The 15,897-nt window shown below is 49.3% G+C and overlaps 1 protein-coding gene across 1 annotated transcript; it reads left to right on the forward strand.

Moving 5' to 3' along the window:
* Positions 1-3,973: 3,973 nt before the first annotated feature.
* Positions 3,974-6,313, forward strand: RPS11 (ribosomal protein S11). The gene is made up of 5 exons (XM_079908266.1): positions 3,974-4,115; positions 4,803-4,934; positions 5,131-5,206; positions 5,535-5,664; positions 6,137-6,313. Exons 1-5 carry the CDS (start codon positions 4,101-4,103, stop codon positions 6,258-6,260), a joined length of 477 nt encoding a protein of 158 aa, XP_079764392.1. The 5' UTR covers positions 3,974-4,100; the 3' UTR covers positions 6,261-6,313.
* Positions 6,314-15,897: the final 9,584 nt, after the last annotated feature.

Here is a 15,897-nt window from a genome sequence, read left to right on the forward strand (position 1 = left end):
CCACCTGGAGATGTAAACCACCAGGGCAATATCATGCATTTCCTTCCAGGCTTTTTTCTAAGTTACAAACTTTTATGCAGACTTTTATAGGTAACTTTTGTACATAGTTTAGCACACATTGTAGACAGCAACTCCGGGTCCTGCTTTTTTTTTAAACTAAATATCATAAATCCTTTCTAAGTCATTCAAAAACTCCAGAACTTACTTTTTCTTCAAAAAATAAATTATAAAGCTACTACAAGGTCACTGGGGGGAAGACATAGCAGGTTCTAAAATGAAAAGTCCCTCAATGCCACCCCAGAGGGACTGAAACAATGATAATTAAAAATGTATCATTCATCACCTATATGTGGAATCTAAAATATGACACAGATGAACTTATGAAACAGAAACAGACTCACAGATATAGAGAACAAACGTGGTTGCTATGCGGGGCTGGGGGGGAGGGATAGATTGGGAGTTTGGGATTAGCAGATGCCAACTATTACATAAATAGGCTGGGAAAGCAAGGTCCTACTGTGTAGCACAGGGAACTATATTCAATATCCTGTGATAAACCATAATGGAAAAGAATGAAAATGTATATATATGTATAACCGAATCACTTTGCTGTACAGCAGAAATTAACAACATTGTAAATCAACTATACTTCCATAAAATAAATTTTAAAAAATGTTCAAAATTCACAAAGCTATTAAGTGTAAAAGAAATTTAAATAAACTTCAAATGATTTTTTGTAAGTTTGTAGCATTTATATTTCTGAAGTTATTACAACTTAAAAGACATCATATATATTACATATACATATATATGCAACCAGCCTTCGCTGTCTAGAAGGGCATTTTTTTTTTTTTTTTTTTGCGGTACGCGGGCCTCTCACTGTTGTGGCGTCTCCCGCCGTGGAGCAGAGGCTCTGGACGCGCAGTCTCAGTGGCCATGGCCCACGGGCCCAGCCACTCCGCGGCATGTGGGATCTTCCCAGACCGGGGCATGAACCTGTGTCCCCTGCATCGGCAGGCAGACTCAACCACTGCGCCACCAGGAAGCCCTATGAGGGCATTTTTTATGTTGATAAAAAATATTCTAAATCTTCGCTGTTCAATATGCAAGCCACTAGCCACATGTGATTACTGAGCATTTGCAGTATGAATAGAATGAGTGAAAAATTGAATTTTAAATGTTATTCAATTTAAATAACCACATGTAACTAATGGCTGTTACTGGACAATGTAGTCTATAATACCTAAAAAGATAAGCCACACTATATCATGTAATAAGCTTTAAAAAATGCATTAGACAACAAGGACCTACTGTATAGTACAGGGAACTGTATTCAATATCCTGTGATAAACCATAATGGAAAAGAATATGAAAAAGAAATATATATGTAAAAAATTGCAGTCGTCCTATAGATTGTCCATAAACATTTGAATAAATGGGTCATGCCATGCCTCTTGTTCTGCACTTTGCTTTGTCCACATACAAATTCAACAGAGGGTAGAATATTTTGGAAGACACATTGGCAGATGATAACAGGGTGACAGCGATTGCTTCTGCAGAGGGAAACTGGGTGCACGTGTCCGGGGAGAACAGTGAGGGAAAGATTCATCTTTCACAATTTACTTTGTACTTCTAGAATTTTGTACCATGTGCATGAAATCCCTATTCAGAAGTCATCGCAAATTTAAAGATTAAAAAGTGAAACGTGTTTGGCAGCGTTTTCATTTCCGGATTGGTTGACTTACCTCATGTTTATTACGTGCTTGCAGAGTGGTCCACGATCAAGCTATGCCAGGATTTACCCATCTGCCTATAAGTGGACATTTTGGTTTATCTAATTCTCCATTCATTTGGTCAGTTATTTAACAAGGACAAACTGAGCACCTACTATGTCACAATCACCAGAAGCCCTGGAGAACAAAGGCAACGAAAATTCCTGCCCTCATTTTAGTGAGGAAGAGGAAACAAAGGATAAATAAGAAAGCATGAAAGGGGAGGGGGCAGGGGGAGTTTGGAATTAACATATGCACACTACATAAAATAGGTAAATGACTAGGTCCTACAGTATAGCACAGGCAACTATACTCAATATCTTGTAATAACATAATGGAAAAGAATCTGAAAAAGAATATATATACATTTATATGTATAACTGAATCACTTTGCTGTACACCTGAAGCTAACACAACATTGTAAATCAACTATACTTCAATTTTTTTTTAAATTGGAGAAAAATCAAAAGAATAATATTTTGTGACCTGTGTAGAAGTTTGTTGGGAGCACACATTTTATGTTCTAAATGCAATGCTTAAAAAAGTCTTTACTAGGGAATTCCCTGGTTGTCCAGTGGTTAGGACTCTGGGCTTCCACTGCCATGGGAACTAAGATGACACGAGCTGCATGGTGTGGCCAAAAAAAAAAAGAAGTCTTTACTAGACTCATAAGTGAAAAAAACAAAACTCATGTCTTCTTCTAGTACATTTATGGTTTCATTCCCCAAACTCACCTAAATTTTATCCTTACACATCAGAAATTTACTTTGGCATACAGTAGGTGGTAGAGATCCAACTTTATTTTTTTTTCAGATGGTTGCACACTTGTCCTAACACGAAATCACTGAATATTCTGTACATTCCCCAAAGGTTTTATTATTTATTTATTTATTGTGATAGGTAAGAAGTGGATTTATTTAGCGAGAACCACACTCTGTGGAGTTAAGAGCGCTGGGAAATTTTAGACCAAGACTTAACTAAGGAAAGAGGCATAAGACACCTATCCGTGCCAAGGTCTGGAGTTTGAAATCTCCCAACAAGGTGCAAGTCAGTTAGAGTGTGGACAGCTGTCAGGGTTGGTTTGAGACACCGGGTTCTTGCCACCACTGCCCAGAAGGGGACCGGGTACCAAATAGGTGCTCATTAAGTGTGAAGTGACTGTAAAAAGGACTCAAAGCTTCCTTCTTTAAAGGTTAGTGACTAAGAACGCTGGAGCCAGACTGCCCAGGTTCAATTCCCACCTCTGCCTCTCATTTTCTGCGAAACCTGGAGCAACTAATGCCTCAGTTTCCCCATCTGCAAAATGGGAATAGTAACCGAACCATCCTTAGATTGTTAGCACAATGCCAGGCACATGGCAACTGCTCTGTTAGATTTTGCTTGACAAGAATTTAAAAAACAATAAATTAGTATTCAGTTATAGACGTGCACTGACAAACGCAGCAGATACTAGCCCCATGTAGCTATTTATATTTAAATCGAATAAAATTAAAGTTAGGGCCTTTCTCACCTTCTGGGATGGCCCACACTCTGTCTGTGGAATATGTTTCTCTCTAAATAAATCCACTTCTTACCTAAAAAAAAAAAAAAAGTTAAACATTCAGGTCCTCAGTCGCACGCACCCCACTTCCAGTGCCAGTGACTACTGTGTTGGACAGCGCAGACACAGAACATTTCATCACAGCGGAAACTACTATTAGACAGCGCTGTTACAATCAGCAGAAGACCTTTTTATTTTTTTAATTTAATTTTTTCCCGAAACCATTGTCTGGGGATGAAATGGCCCATAGAGGAAAACAACGTTCACTAAACTGCACAAAACTCGTGGGTAGTGCCCGCTCCTCACAAAGATGGCGGCGCCGCAGAGCATGCATGTTCCTAAGACTTTCCGGTCTCCGGTCCTGCAAAAAGATGGCCGCCGCCACAGCCCGTTTAAACCCTGAGCGGACACAGCCACACTGTCCCCAAACCCCACGTGGTCCCACTCCCCGCAGAAACAAGGCCGCCTCCCGCCAACTCTCGCGATAACAAGGCTGGCCACTCTTTCCCACCGTGACCTACCGCGACGGCGCGCAAAGATGGCCAAAGAGTCTCGCGAGACAGTGTCTGTCGCTTCCCGCCCCTCTGCCATGAACGTCATGGCAGCGTCCGTGCGGTCTCCGAATCGCGTGCTTGGGTAGGGCAGTCCGTCAATCAGAGTCTCGCCAAGGCTCCGCCTCAAATCGGGTTACCCTGCCCCTTTTTCGTCACTTCCTCTCTAGCTTCTGTGCAATCGATAAGGAAACCGGGACGCCGTCGCGGCTTTCTTTTTTTCAGGCGGCCGGGAAGATGGCGGACATTCAGGTTCGGGCTCGGGGCTGACGCAGACCTAGCGGGGCCCCGGCTTCAGGGGCGTGTCCTGGAGAGCGGGAGTCCGCGCCCCAGTTTGGGGGTTAATTCTGGGCGTCCTCGATTTCCCAGGGAAATTCGGGCAGAGGGCGCGTGTCTTGGCGTTAATCTCGATTGGCGCCTCCTAAATCTTAGGAACTCCGCATTTAGGATGTAATTAAGCCTCAAGCTTTTTAGGAGTTATCTTTTTTAAAACCCAAGGTTTACAGAGTGTTTTTCTGGAGGCCTTAGGCTGTAGGGTTAATCCTGTGAGAACTGAGTCCTAAGGGCTACTCCAGGGAGCCCATCGTTTCGGTATTTAATTTTGGAGCCACATGTAATTAATAAGGAGTGACTCCTGGGTGGGTATCTTTGTGTCTTGGAGAATAATTCTTGCTGAAGGGTGTCCAGGGTGTTAGAGGGATGGTTCTGTATCTTTGGGTTTTAAGGGGTGAATTCTGCAGGCGGTGGAAGGTGTTTTAGACCGTAAATACCGACGTAACCTCGGGTTTAGAGTTGAGTCTGGGTTAGGGGTAAATTTGGGTGAGTGCAGCGTTTGGGGAGTTAAATACTGCAGAGGATGAGATCTGGGGGGTTTGTGAAGCTTTCCAGACCAGGTTGCTGCCTGCTGCAAGCTTACCAGCTTCCACCTCATCCCTGTAGACTGAGCGTGCGTACCAAAAGCAGCCGACCATCTTTCAAAATAAGAAGAGGGTTCTGCTTGGAGAAACTGGCAAGGAGAAGCTCCCGCGATACTACAAGAACATTGGTTTGGGCTTCAAGACACCGAAGGAGGTACGGGGACCCTCAGAAGAAAGAAGAAGATCCCTGTTTCCCTGCACGTGTGCCCAAACTGAGTTGCCCTATCTGCATCTGAGTGGCTGTTGCTGGGGCTGCTGGGAAACGTAGTTTTGTGTCTACAGGGAGGCCACACCCCTGTTCTTTTCAGGAACTACCATTTAGGGCTCGCTAATCCTCCTTATCCCTTCAGGCCATCGAGGGCACCTACATTGACAAGAAATGCCCTTTTACTGGTAATGTCTCCATCCGAGGGCGAATCCTGTCTGGTAAGTGAGGACCTCTGGGGGCTTGGGTTCAGATTCCCGGGTCTGAGGGAGGAGGGGCTGGGGACGCTGAGACCCCGGGGTCCTGGGTGAGGAAGGGGTTGGCAGACTCCTGGTTATGGCGGGCACTGGCAGATGATGTCTGTTATTTTCACGATGGTCTTCAGATGCCCACCGCAGGCACTGCTGAGAAAGCAGTTGGCACAGCTGATGCCAGGAGCAGGGCTTCTTGGGAACCCTGCTCAGCGGCCCCCGATTCCCAGCATGCCCTGGGCTGCCCATGGTTCCCTTCCGTATGGGGCCTGACCTGGGATCTGCCCCTTCCCCCCAGGTGTGGTGACCAAAATGAAGATGCAGAGGACCATTGTCATCCGCCGAGACTACCTGCACTACATCCGGAAGTACAACCGCTTCGAGAAGCGCCACAAGAACATGTCTGTGCACCTTTCCCCCTGCTTCAGGTGAGCACGGTGGCCCCAGGTAGCCCCGCTGAGCTGCCCTCCCAGGCAGAGAGGAGGAGGTGGGCTGCACAAGAATCTGGGTGGCTTGGGATGTGCTTTGGCCGTTAACAGGACGCCCTGGCTGCCGTGTGAAGGTAGTCAGCTGTTGGGGGCGGGGGCGGTTAGTGAGGGGACCCTGTATCACCGTCTTTGGGAGCCTCCCGTTCTCTGCAAAATGGAGGTGCTAGTTGGAGGTCTTCTGTCCTGGAAGGGTAGGAGCATTCTCTGCATGGCATTGAGCTTGGCGCCTTTCATAGTTATTGCTCATTAAATAACGACAGGGCGGCGTGCAGTGCAGATGGAACTGGAAATAGCAGCTTGGTTGGGGTTTGGAGGAGCCAAAGGTGACAGGTCTCCACCTGGAGGCAGTCGGGCACCTTTAGGGCCTGCTTGGGGCAGAGTCCCTCTGACATGGTGCTGCTCACCCCCACAGGGACGTCCAGATTGGTGACATTGTCACAGTGGGCGAGTGCCGGCCCCTGAGCAAGACGGTGCGCTTCAACGTGCTCAAGGTCACCAAGGCTGCCGGCACCAAGAAGCAGTTCCAGAAGTTCTGAGACCAGACCCCTGCCCACTGCCCCAAACAAAATAAAAGTTATTTTCCCAGTCACGGGCCAGGTTCTGTATCCATGCCCTTATCAGAGGGAGGGCGTGTCCCTGGGAATTAAGTGGGGTTGATGTGAAAGATGGGGCTGTTTTTCATTCTCTGGGGGCATAAGGATGGGGACCAAATCCTGCTTCCTGCCCTCTCGTCTCTGGGTGAAGACAACCTGTAGCAAGATGCTGCCCCTCTCTGGTCTTTTGGTCCTCGTCAGCTTTTGGTGTCGGAGTACCTAATGCCTTCTACTTGGTGTTGAGCTCCCCCTGCAAGTCTCTGGGGAGGAAGTGAGTGAGGGTGGAGGTTCCTGGGTTCTCTAGACTCTGGGCCCTTTCTGGCCTCCGAGGGGACGGTAAGGAAGAAGTAGTGGCCCTCTGGGCTTTGCTGGGGGTCAGCATGTGTTGGGTGTGCTTGAGGAGTACACAGCTGCGCGGTTCGGAACTATGAGGGTCTTGACTTCAACCTCGGACTGTACCCTGACAGGGAAGGAGTGGGGCAGGGAAGCAAGGCACCCGCCCTCCTGCATGCTCCACAGTCCCCTCCTAGGTGGACACCATGCCTGTTTGCAGATAAGCAAACTCATCTAAGGGGGCAAGTTCTCTGCCTGGGGTCCCCCAAGGAGTAGCTGAGCTCCACGTGTCAGATTATGGACATTTTCTTTGCCTAAGAATGCAAGTAAGGAAATTAGCCTTTAAGATAAGTCGCTTAGTAAGGCCAGCCAGCAGTGCGGGGCTGCAGGCTGCTCAGAAATGGATAGGAAGTCCGTGGAGGTGGGACTGATCTGGGACAGACCAAGTGGGGTGGCCTTGGGTGAGGAGAGAAATTGGAGATGGGGAGAAAGGGGACAGAGCCAGGCAAATGAAGGGGAAGGGATTTCTGACAGGGCAGGACATGGTGACCTTGACTGTCAGGGAAAAAACCTGGGAGATGGAGAGAGCTTAACAGCTGGTAATGGCAGGAAGGCTTTCTGTTAGAAGCAGAGAAAAATGGGGAAAGGAAGAGGGAACTTGAGTGTCAGATACAGAGATCAGGAGAGAGATTTGGGACAGAGCCCTCAGCTGAACACCAAACGGGGACAGAAACCACAGCCCAGGGACAGACTCAGATTCCAGAGGCAGAGATGGGCCTGGAGAACATGACAAAGAGGCACGCGTGGGGTGGGTGGCAGGTGCGGACAGAATGAGAAACACCACAGAGAGGGACCCAGGGACTTGGGGATCTGAAGCAGAGACCCTCACCAGAGCCACAGCTGGGCAGAGATGGAGGCATAGGCAGAAGGGAAGTGCCGGAGTCGCCCCGCTGCCTTCACCCCTGGGGGCCTGGCGCTGCTGGGTCCCCAGGTCCCTGACCCCCATGCCTGTACCAGGGACTGAGGCACACACTGGTACAAGGGTTGGGAGACAGGGCCGTGAGGAGAGAGGAGCCGCCGCTGCTGCCTCCCAGGATTTGGCCTCTGGACCGACCCGGGGGCTCCTTTTTACCCAGGCCCGGCGAGGGCGGGGGTTCCTGCCAGAGGAAGCGGGGGCCGCGTCAAAGAGGGCAGGAAGGGGCAGGGACGGGTCAGAGGGGGGCACCGCCCTGAGGTTCAGCCTGCACGCCTGCCCCACCCAGTGCTGGAGGGATAGAGACCCTGAGGAGGGGGACTGGGACCCAGGGGCGGGGGGGACAGAGCTGCGGAGAGGGAACAGAGACCCAGCGGGGGATCTGAGGCCACTCCAGGAGCCCACACCCACAGGTGTTTCCGTTTGGGGTGGGGCCGCCGTGTTTACAAAAACAACAGCCCAGCTCCCCTGCTTCCTCCCACGCGGCGGGTTCCTGGGCGTCTCCTCGGCACCCCATCATCAGGCTACCTAGTGTCGGTGAACATGTGCCTGGTGGGGACACCCGACAGGCTTCCTGGTGGGTCAGCTCACAAACTCCAAGGAGAAGGCTCCCCGGGCTGTACCAGTTCTCTGGCCTGATGAGTGGGAGAGGACTTTACCTGCCTTTCTTAGAGAACTGTGACAGCTAGAGATTCAACTCCTAGGCCCAGGTCACAGCCTCAGAGCTTCCCCTCTGCCTACCTGCCTGCCCCCATCCTCACTCTGCCTGCACCCCTGACTTGTGCCCTCCTGCCTTTGCACTGGCTGCGCCCTCTGCCCCGAGGAACCTCTAACACCAGGCTTCCACCTGGCTCCCTCCCTCATCCCTTAATCTCTAATTCTCACCAACCTCTTTCCACTTGGAGAACCTCCAACCCTCCCAATCTCCCTTCCCTGCTTGAATGTCTTACATAGACAGGAAAACCCGTTTATGGCATATTTGCTGTACAAATCCTGTATGATATGGCACGTTTATTTGTTTACCTGTTGACCCCTGGAATACAAACTCCAAGAAGACACGGAATCTCTGCAGCCCCAGCGCCTGGAACAGATTGTAGGTGCTCCAAACATGTTTAGTTGAGTGAATTTATTTATTTATTTGTTTGTTTAGTTTTGGCTGCACCATTCCCTGACCAGGGATCAAACCCAGGCCCTTGACAGTGAGAGCGCGGAGTCCTAGCCACTGGACCGCCAGGTAACTCCCGGAGTGAGTCCATTTAAAGTTAAATCCTCACGTTCTCACAGGCCAGGCTGGACTCCTAGTGTTACCCAAAAACTGGGTTCACCTCTTGGTGGGTGTCGAGTCAAAAGACACACAGAGCGAAACATCAGGAGAACGAAGGCTTTATTACCTGCGGCAAGTAAGGAGAACACCGGGGATCTTTCCCAAAGCAGTGCCTCTCCAACAGCAAAATTGGGGAAGTTTTAAGCTAAGACGACATGCATATTCATGAGGGGGCTGGAGCAGAGAATTCAGCACAGAATTGGGGCAAAGGTCGCCAGGGTCCAAGCTTTAGTTGATTGAAGTCAGGAGGGTCAACATTTTTCTGTCCTTCACCTGGCTGGGGGCCTTAGTTCCTGAAGAGCTCAAAAACTGTATCAGACTGTTCTGTACATCCCTTGAGGAGGAATTAGGACTCTGATTATTGTTGAACTATTGTTTCTTTGACTGCTTTTCCTTTTCTCTTTGTTCCCTAACTTCCCTTAAGATCAAGGATTACTGAGGCCTGTTCAAGGGCAAGCATTGCAGCCAGGCTTAGATCACAAAACGGCTTAAGCCAGAATGGCTTCTCTTATGTCAAGAAAGCCACTCCTGGTTCTTTTTTTCCGGGGACCCCCTAACCTATCTGTTTACACTAGGTCTCAAGGCATGGAGTAACCGGAAGCAGTGAACATGCTGAGAAACCTCCAAATGTAAGCATTAAGCCTGCGGGCTCTGTTCCAGATTCTAGCCCTGCTGTCATTAGCTGCATGACCTTGGGACCTTGGGCTTGACTCCCCCGAGAACCACAGAGCTTCAGTTTCCTAATCTGTAAAATCTTGCCTCCCTGCCCCACTGGGAGGATGAAATATGCTCACCTGTGTTGTTTGCGGTAGAACTAGTTCCAGTAAGTGATACTTCTTAGGGAAGTGATTATGTCGCATTCCTGAGCCTATTGTTAGAACAAAGCCCAGTGATGTCTTGGTGTAGCAGGCCCTGAGTCCCTTTGGACAGGCCCAAGGACAAGAGTCTTTGGCAGGTAGCCCCAGAGGTATTAAATGGTTGTGGAACCCTGGGTCTACTATAGCAAATCCTAGTGGTTTGTCATGGGATCTTGAGACTATTTTAGCGTGCTTCTGGAATATTCTATCGTATGCCTCTTACAGGAGGCCCCAGTGGCCATTTTGCAGGGAAATTAGCTCCAAGCGCAGTTTCATAGCAGGGTCCTGGCTTATGATGACAGCGGGTGTCAGGCCTGTTACATGAAAACAGGGCAGATACTGGTTATATCATAATGTATCATGGCCTCACATCTGTCACAGCAGACCACAGGATTGTTCTACTGTAGTCATACTGGCGAGCGTCACTGCAGCCCCCTGCGGTATTACAGCAGGACGTAGTAATGATGGATTGTAGTGGGACCTCAGGGTCTTGTAGCAGGTTCTGTTGGCGGTTGCGACACCCAGGTTGTATGAGAGCTGGCGCGTGAGTATTATGTGTGGAGCGGGCACCAGGATTCATTTAACTGGCCCTGAGGTCTGTGAGTGGAGTCTAGGGAAAGGGGATCGGAGCAGGTTCATATGTTTGAGCAGCCCTGCTGCTATATTTTAACACTGCCCTGAGCGCATCAAGGGAAAACCCTGGGGTCTCACATTATAGGAAGTCCCAGCTCCCAGACCCACGGATTGTTTCAGGGGTGAATATAGATTCTGCTAGAACATTCTAACAGGATACCAAGGCCGTTCTAGAAAAGTTATGGGACATATTAAACCAGCCCAGGGTCATTCATTGTTGGCTTCATTCATTCTGCTAATGTTTCCTGTGCTGGCCCCTGGGGATGCAAGAGTGAGCAAGACAGATCCAGGGCCTGGTGTCTGCGAGCCTACCATCAAGTGCACCGCTGGGGACCTTAACAGCATCCTGAGGTGGGGGGCAGTATGGGGAACAGGTTATTACTATGCTCTACTATGTGCCTTGTGCCAAACCTGTGAGTCGTTAAAGCCTCTCTGCCAAAGTAGGTACGATTATTATCCCATTTCACAGATAAAGAAACTGAGGCTCAGAGAAGCCCACCTGGAAGAGGCAGGATTTGGTCTTGAACTCAGGTGTGATTGCTTCCTGGGGTCAGTAGGGGGCACTACAGTGCAGGTGCAGAGAGGAGGGGCGGATGTTAAGGTGGTGATTCAGGGAGAAAGCTTGGAGCTGCCAGGGGCAGTCCCCAGGGACCAAGGCGGCTTCATGGGTGAGCGCTCCACGCTGTTCAAGCAGTTGTTCCAAAGGGACCCGCGCTTGGTTAGTTTTGAAGTCGGAACGAAGGGCCCCACGTTTTCATTTATCACTGGGCCCTGCACATTAGTAATTGTCCTGCTGGGGCTTTCTATTGCTTTATGATGGGCCCCTGAGGACATGATAGTAGGCCCCCAGGGGATCTAAAGGGCATAGGCGGAGGGACTTCCCTGGTGGTCCAGTGGTTAGGACTCGGTGCTTTCACTGTCATGGCCCAGGTTCAATCCCTTCAAGCTGCACGGTGCGTGCCACACCCCCCAAAAGAAAAAAAGGGGGGAGGTGTAGGCAGGGATCATTAGAGCATAGGACCCTGGGGATAAGACAGGAGACAGCCAACAGATGCTGTAAATGGTCCCTGAAGACATAGCAGGACCCCAGGATACTTAGCAGGGATTCCCAGTGGGTATTAAGGGACCTTGAGGGCTTTTTCTTTTGTAGCAGGAAGGAGGGACATTATGGGGAATGTTCAGGCCGACCTCTGAGAGGCCTCATGGCTAAACCCTGAGACCATTCTAACAGGAGGGAGAGGAGGTCAGAATGGGGACTTTACAGCAGGGGCACGGGAGGGCACCTTCCATGACCTTGACCGTGGTAGGCTGGATAAGGATCCCTCAAAGATGTCTGTGCCCTAATCCTCCAAAACCTGTGATTATGTGACCTTGTATGATAAAAGGGACTTTGCAGATGTGATTAAATTCAGGATGCAGAGATGATCTTGGATTATCCAGGTGGGACCAATGTCATCACAAGGGTCCTTATAAGAGGGAGGCAGAGGATCAGAGTCAGAGAGTTGTAAGGAGGACCACAGGAGTCAGAGAGGAGAGAAGGTGCTGGCTTTGAAGATGGAGGAAGGGGCCACAAGCCAAGGAATGCAGGCGACCTCTAGCAGCTGGAAAAGGCAAAGAAATGGATTCTTCCCTGGAGCCTCCAGAAGGAATAGTCTTGCGGACCCATTTTAGATGTCTGACCTCCAGAACTGTAAGAACATGTTTGTGTTATTTTAAGCCACTAAGTCTGTGGTGATCGGTTACAGCAGCCATAGGACACTAATACAACATTCTAGACCCACTGTGGACGGCCACTGATGCAGGATCCCAGGACGCATGGATAAAAGCCTGTGGGAATTTTCCCAGAGCGCCATAGAACACAGAATAGCAGGCCCTTGGTATGTTCTAGCAGGACCCTAAAGACTTCCTGGTGGGACTTCCCTGGCGGTCCAGTGGTTAGGACTCCAGGCTTCCACTGCAGGGGGCATGGGTTCAATCCCTGGTCGGGGAACTGAGATCTGGCATGCTGCACAGCGTGACCCCAAAAAACACACTTCATGGTAAGGCTAGAGGCATTCTAATAGGGTCCTGGCAGGGCCCCTAGGGCTTAGAGAGGACACCCCAAGTTCATTTTGGTGATCCTCAAGGCCACATGAGGGAAGACTAGACATATTTTAGCAGGATCCAGGGGACCTTCTGAGCATGCAGTGGGAGTATTGCAGGATCCTGGGGACGTGTTAACAGGAACCAAAGGACTTTTTGGCAGGACAGGTAGATTAGGGGTCCTGAGAGGTGTTGAAGTGACACCAATGGGACATTGTAGTAGGATTGAGGACACCTAGAGGAACTACCCAGGGCTGGGTAAAGCAGGAGCTGCAGAGGGATGTGAGCATCACAGATGGACCTGGGACCACTGGCAAGGCCCCCAGGGGCAATGTACTTGGGTCCTGGGAGCATAGTGACAGGAACCCAAGGGCTTGTCATCAGGGCTCTGGTGGCATTATTTTAGGGTCCTAGGCAATAGAGGAGAATCCTACAGGCTGTGTGAGCCATTGGAGTAGGACTCAGGGTATCAAAAGGGGATACACAGAGCGTGTAGCAGGACCTGAGGGCCCTTTTTTTAAAAACTATTTTTAAATTTTCATTTTATTTATTTATTTTTAATTTTATTTATTTATTTATTTACTTTTGGCTGCATTGGGTCTTCGTTGCTGCGCACAGGCTTTCTCTAGTTGTGGTGAGCAGGGGCTACTCTCACTGCGGTGGCTTCTCCTGTTGCAGAGCACGGGCTCAGTAGTTGTGGCTTGCGGGCTGTATAGCGCAGGCTCAGTAGCTGTGGCACACAGGCTTAGTTGCTCCGCGGCATGTAGGATCTTCCTGCACCAGGGCTCAAACCCGTGTCGCCTGCATTGGCAGGGGGATTCTTAACCACCGCGCCACCAGGGAAGTCCTTTTTTTTATTCTTAGGTCGCACCAGGCAGCTTGTGGGATTCCCCAACCAGGGATCCACCCCGGGCCACGGCAGTGAAAGCGCAGAGTCCTAACCACTGGACTGCCAGGGAATTCCCTGAGGGTCCTTTTTTAGTGGGGTCTCAGGATGAGGGAGCAGCAATCCAGCTGGATGAGGGGCCACAACAGCAAGTTCCTGGGAAATGCGGAAAGTTTCTTGCCTGGTAGGGATGTTATAGAATGTCCTAGAGAGTCTGTCTAATTGTTTCTGTTTTTCTTTTCTTTTCTTTTCTTTTTTTTTTTTTTTTGGTGGCATTGGGTCTTTGTTGCTGTGCCTGGACTTTCTCTAGTTGCGGAGAGGGGGGCTACTCTTCATTGAGGTGCACAGGCTTCTCATTGCGGTGGCTTCTCTTGTTGCGGAGCACGGGCTCTATGTATGTGGGCTTCAGTAGTTGTGGCACGTGGGCTCAGTAGTTGTGGCCCACGGGCTTATTTGCTCCACAGCATGTGGAATCTTCCCGGACCAGGGATGGAACCCGTGTCCCCTGCATTGTTGGGCGGATTCTTAACCACTGCACCACCAGGGAAGTCCCTGTTTCTATTTTTCTATCTGTCTGTCTATCTGTCTACCTGCCTACCTACCTATTTGTCCGTCTGTTTTGTCCGTCTGTCTCTATTTTTCTAGCATCCATCTGTCTGTCGGTCTGTCTGTCTGCCTGACTGCCTGCCTACCAACCTATCTGCCTATTTTTCTATCTATCATCTATCTACCTCCTTACCTACCTACCTATCTATCCATCTCTCTGTGTCTATCTGTCTTTCATGGGGAGGTTCTGGATAGGGCAGGGCCTGGTGAGAGATAGTAATAGAGAGAACCCAGGAGTGGGCCTGGGGAGCCCCACTCAGCTTTCTGACAGAACCTGAAGGATTCGCTCAGGTTCGGCAGCAGGGAGCGAGCCTGGGGCTGAGGGCACTTTGTGGCCGTTCCTGAGTGGGTCACAGCAATTGTTCTGCGAGGGCTCAGGACTGATTTAGCAGGATTCAGGGATGGCGTGGCCAACTCTGTGGGATGTTGGTGTAGCCTCCTGAAGACTCTATCACTGGGTCTCAGGATACTATCTGGGACCCAAGGAGCTTGGGGGTGGGAGCCTGAGATTTTCAGAGACCCAGGGGCATGGTAGTGGCCTCTGGTGATGGTCCAGGAGAACTCCAGGGACACCAGCGTTAAAATTAGTTATGTCCATTAACAGAGGAATGGTTAAAGAAGATGCGGTACATATATACAATGGAATATTACACAGCCGTTAAAAAGAATGAAATAATGCCACATGCAACATGGATGGACCTAGAGATTGTCATACTGAGTGAAGTAAGTCAGACAGAGAAAGAGAAATATGGTATGATATCTCTTACAGGCAGAATCTAAAAATAAATGATACAAGTGAACTTATTTACAAAACAGAATCAGACTCACAGACTTAGGTTACCAGGGGGGAAGGGTGGGGGGAAGGGACAGTTAGGGAGTGTGGGATTGAAATGTACACACTGCTTTATTTAAAATGGATAACCAGGGACTTCTCTGGTGGTGAAGCGGTCCAAGGAACATCAGAGTAGGGTCCTGAGGGCCTTTAAAATGAGAGCCCAGGGGCTGGAATGGTGCTCCAGAGACAGCTGGATCCCAAGGGACGTAGAGGTGACGGTTGGGCATGGCAAGTTCCCCAAGGTATTTTAGGACTCATGGGACATGAAAGCGGGATCCTTCAGCATCAGGGTGGATCTTAGTGGATATTCTAGCAGGACCCAGGGAGAGTCATGAAATGAACAGAGGTCCCTCACTTAGTTGAACATAGATTTACCATCTGTCATCGTTTAACCCATGTGTCAACTTGGCTGGGCCACAGTGCCCGGTTGTTTGGTCCAACATTACTCTGGATGTTTCTGTGAGGGTGTTTGGGATGAGATTTACACAGAAATCAGTGGGCTCTGAGTAAAGCCGACCACTCTTCAAAATGTGGGTGGGCCTCATCCAATCAGTTGAAGGTGGAAAACTCCCCTCCCCCCAGCAAGCAAAGGGGAACACTGAGAGCAGACTGCCTTTGGATTTCATCTGCAAGATGAACTCTTCTTGGTTTTCCAGACTGCCTGCCTTTAGACTTGAAATGTAACTCTTTCCAGAGTCCCCAGCCTGCCGGCCATCCCTATCAGATTTTGAACTCACCAAGTCTCCACAATCACGTGCGCCAATTCCTTATACCAAGTCTCTTTATATATGTGTATATATATATATATATATATCCTGTTGATTCTGTTCCTCCAGAAAACCCTGACTAATACATCATATGACCACCTAGCAAGTCCACTCCTGGGTATATACCCAAAAGAATTGAATACAGCTATGCAAAAACAAAACAAAACAAAAAACTTGTACACAAATGTTCACAGCAGCATTATTCACAATAGCCAAACAGTGGAAACAACCTAAATGTCCGTCAGTTGATGAATGAATGAATGAGATGTGGTCAGTCCCTACAA

This window comes from Stenella coeruleoalba (assembly GCF_951394435.1).
Source record: "Stenella coeruleoalba genome assembly, chromosome: 20".
Taxonomy (NCBI): domain Eukaryota; kingdom Metazoa; phylum Chordata; class Mammalia; order Artiodactyla; family Delphinidae; genus Stenella; species Stenella coeruleoalba.

What these genes read in the sequence shown, in the direction of transcription:
- RPS11 (XM_079908266.1), top strand. An exon ending in GCTTCAAGACACCGAAGGAG is followed by an intron (nt 4,935 to 5,130) that starts GTACGGGGACCC and finishes TTATCCCTTCAG; the next exon opens with GCCATCGAGGGCACCTACAT. An exon ending in CACCTTTCCCCCTGCTTCAG is followed by an intron (nt 5,665 to 6,136) that starts GTGAGCACGGTG and finishes TCACCCCCACAG; the next exon opens with GGACGTCCAGATTGGTGACA.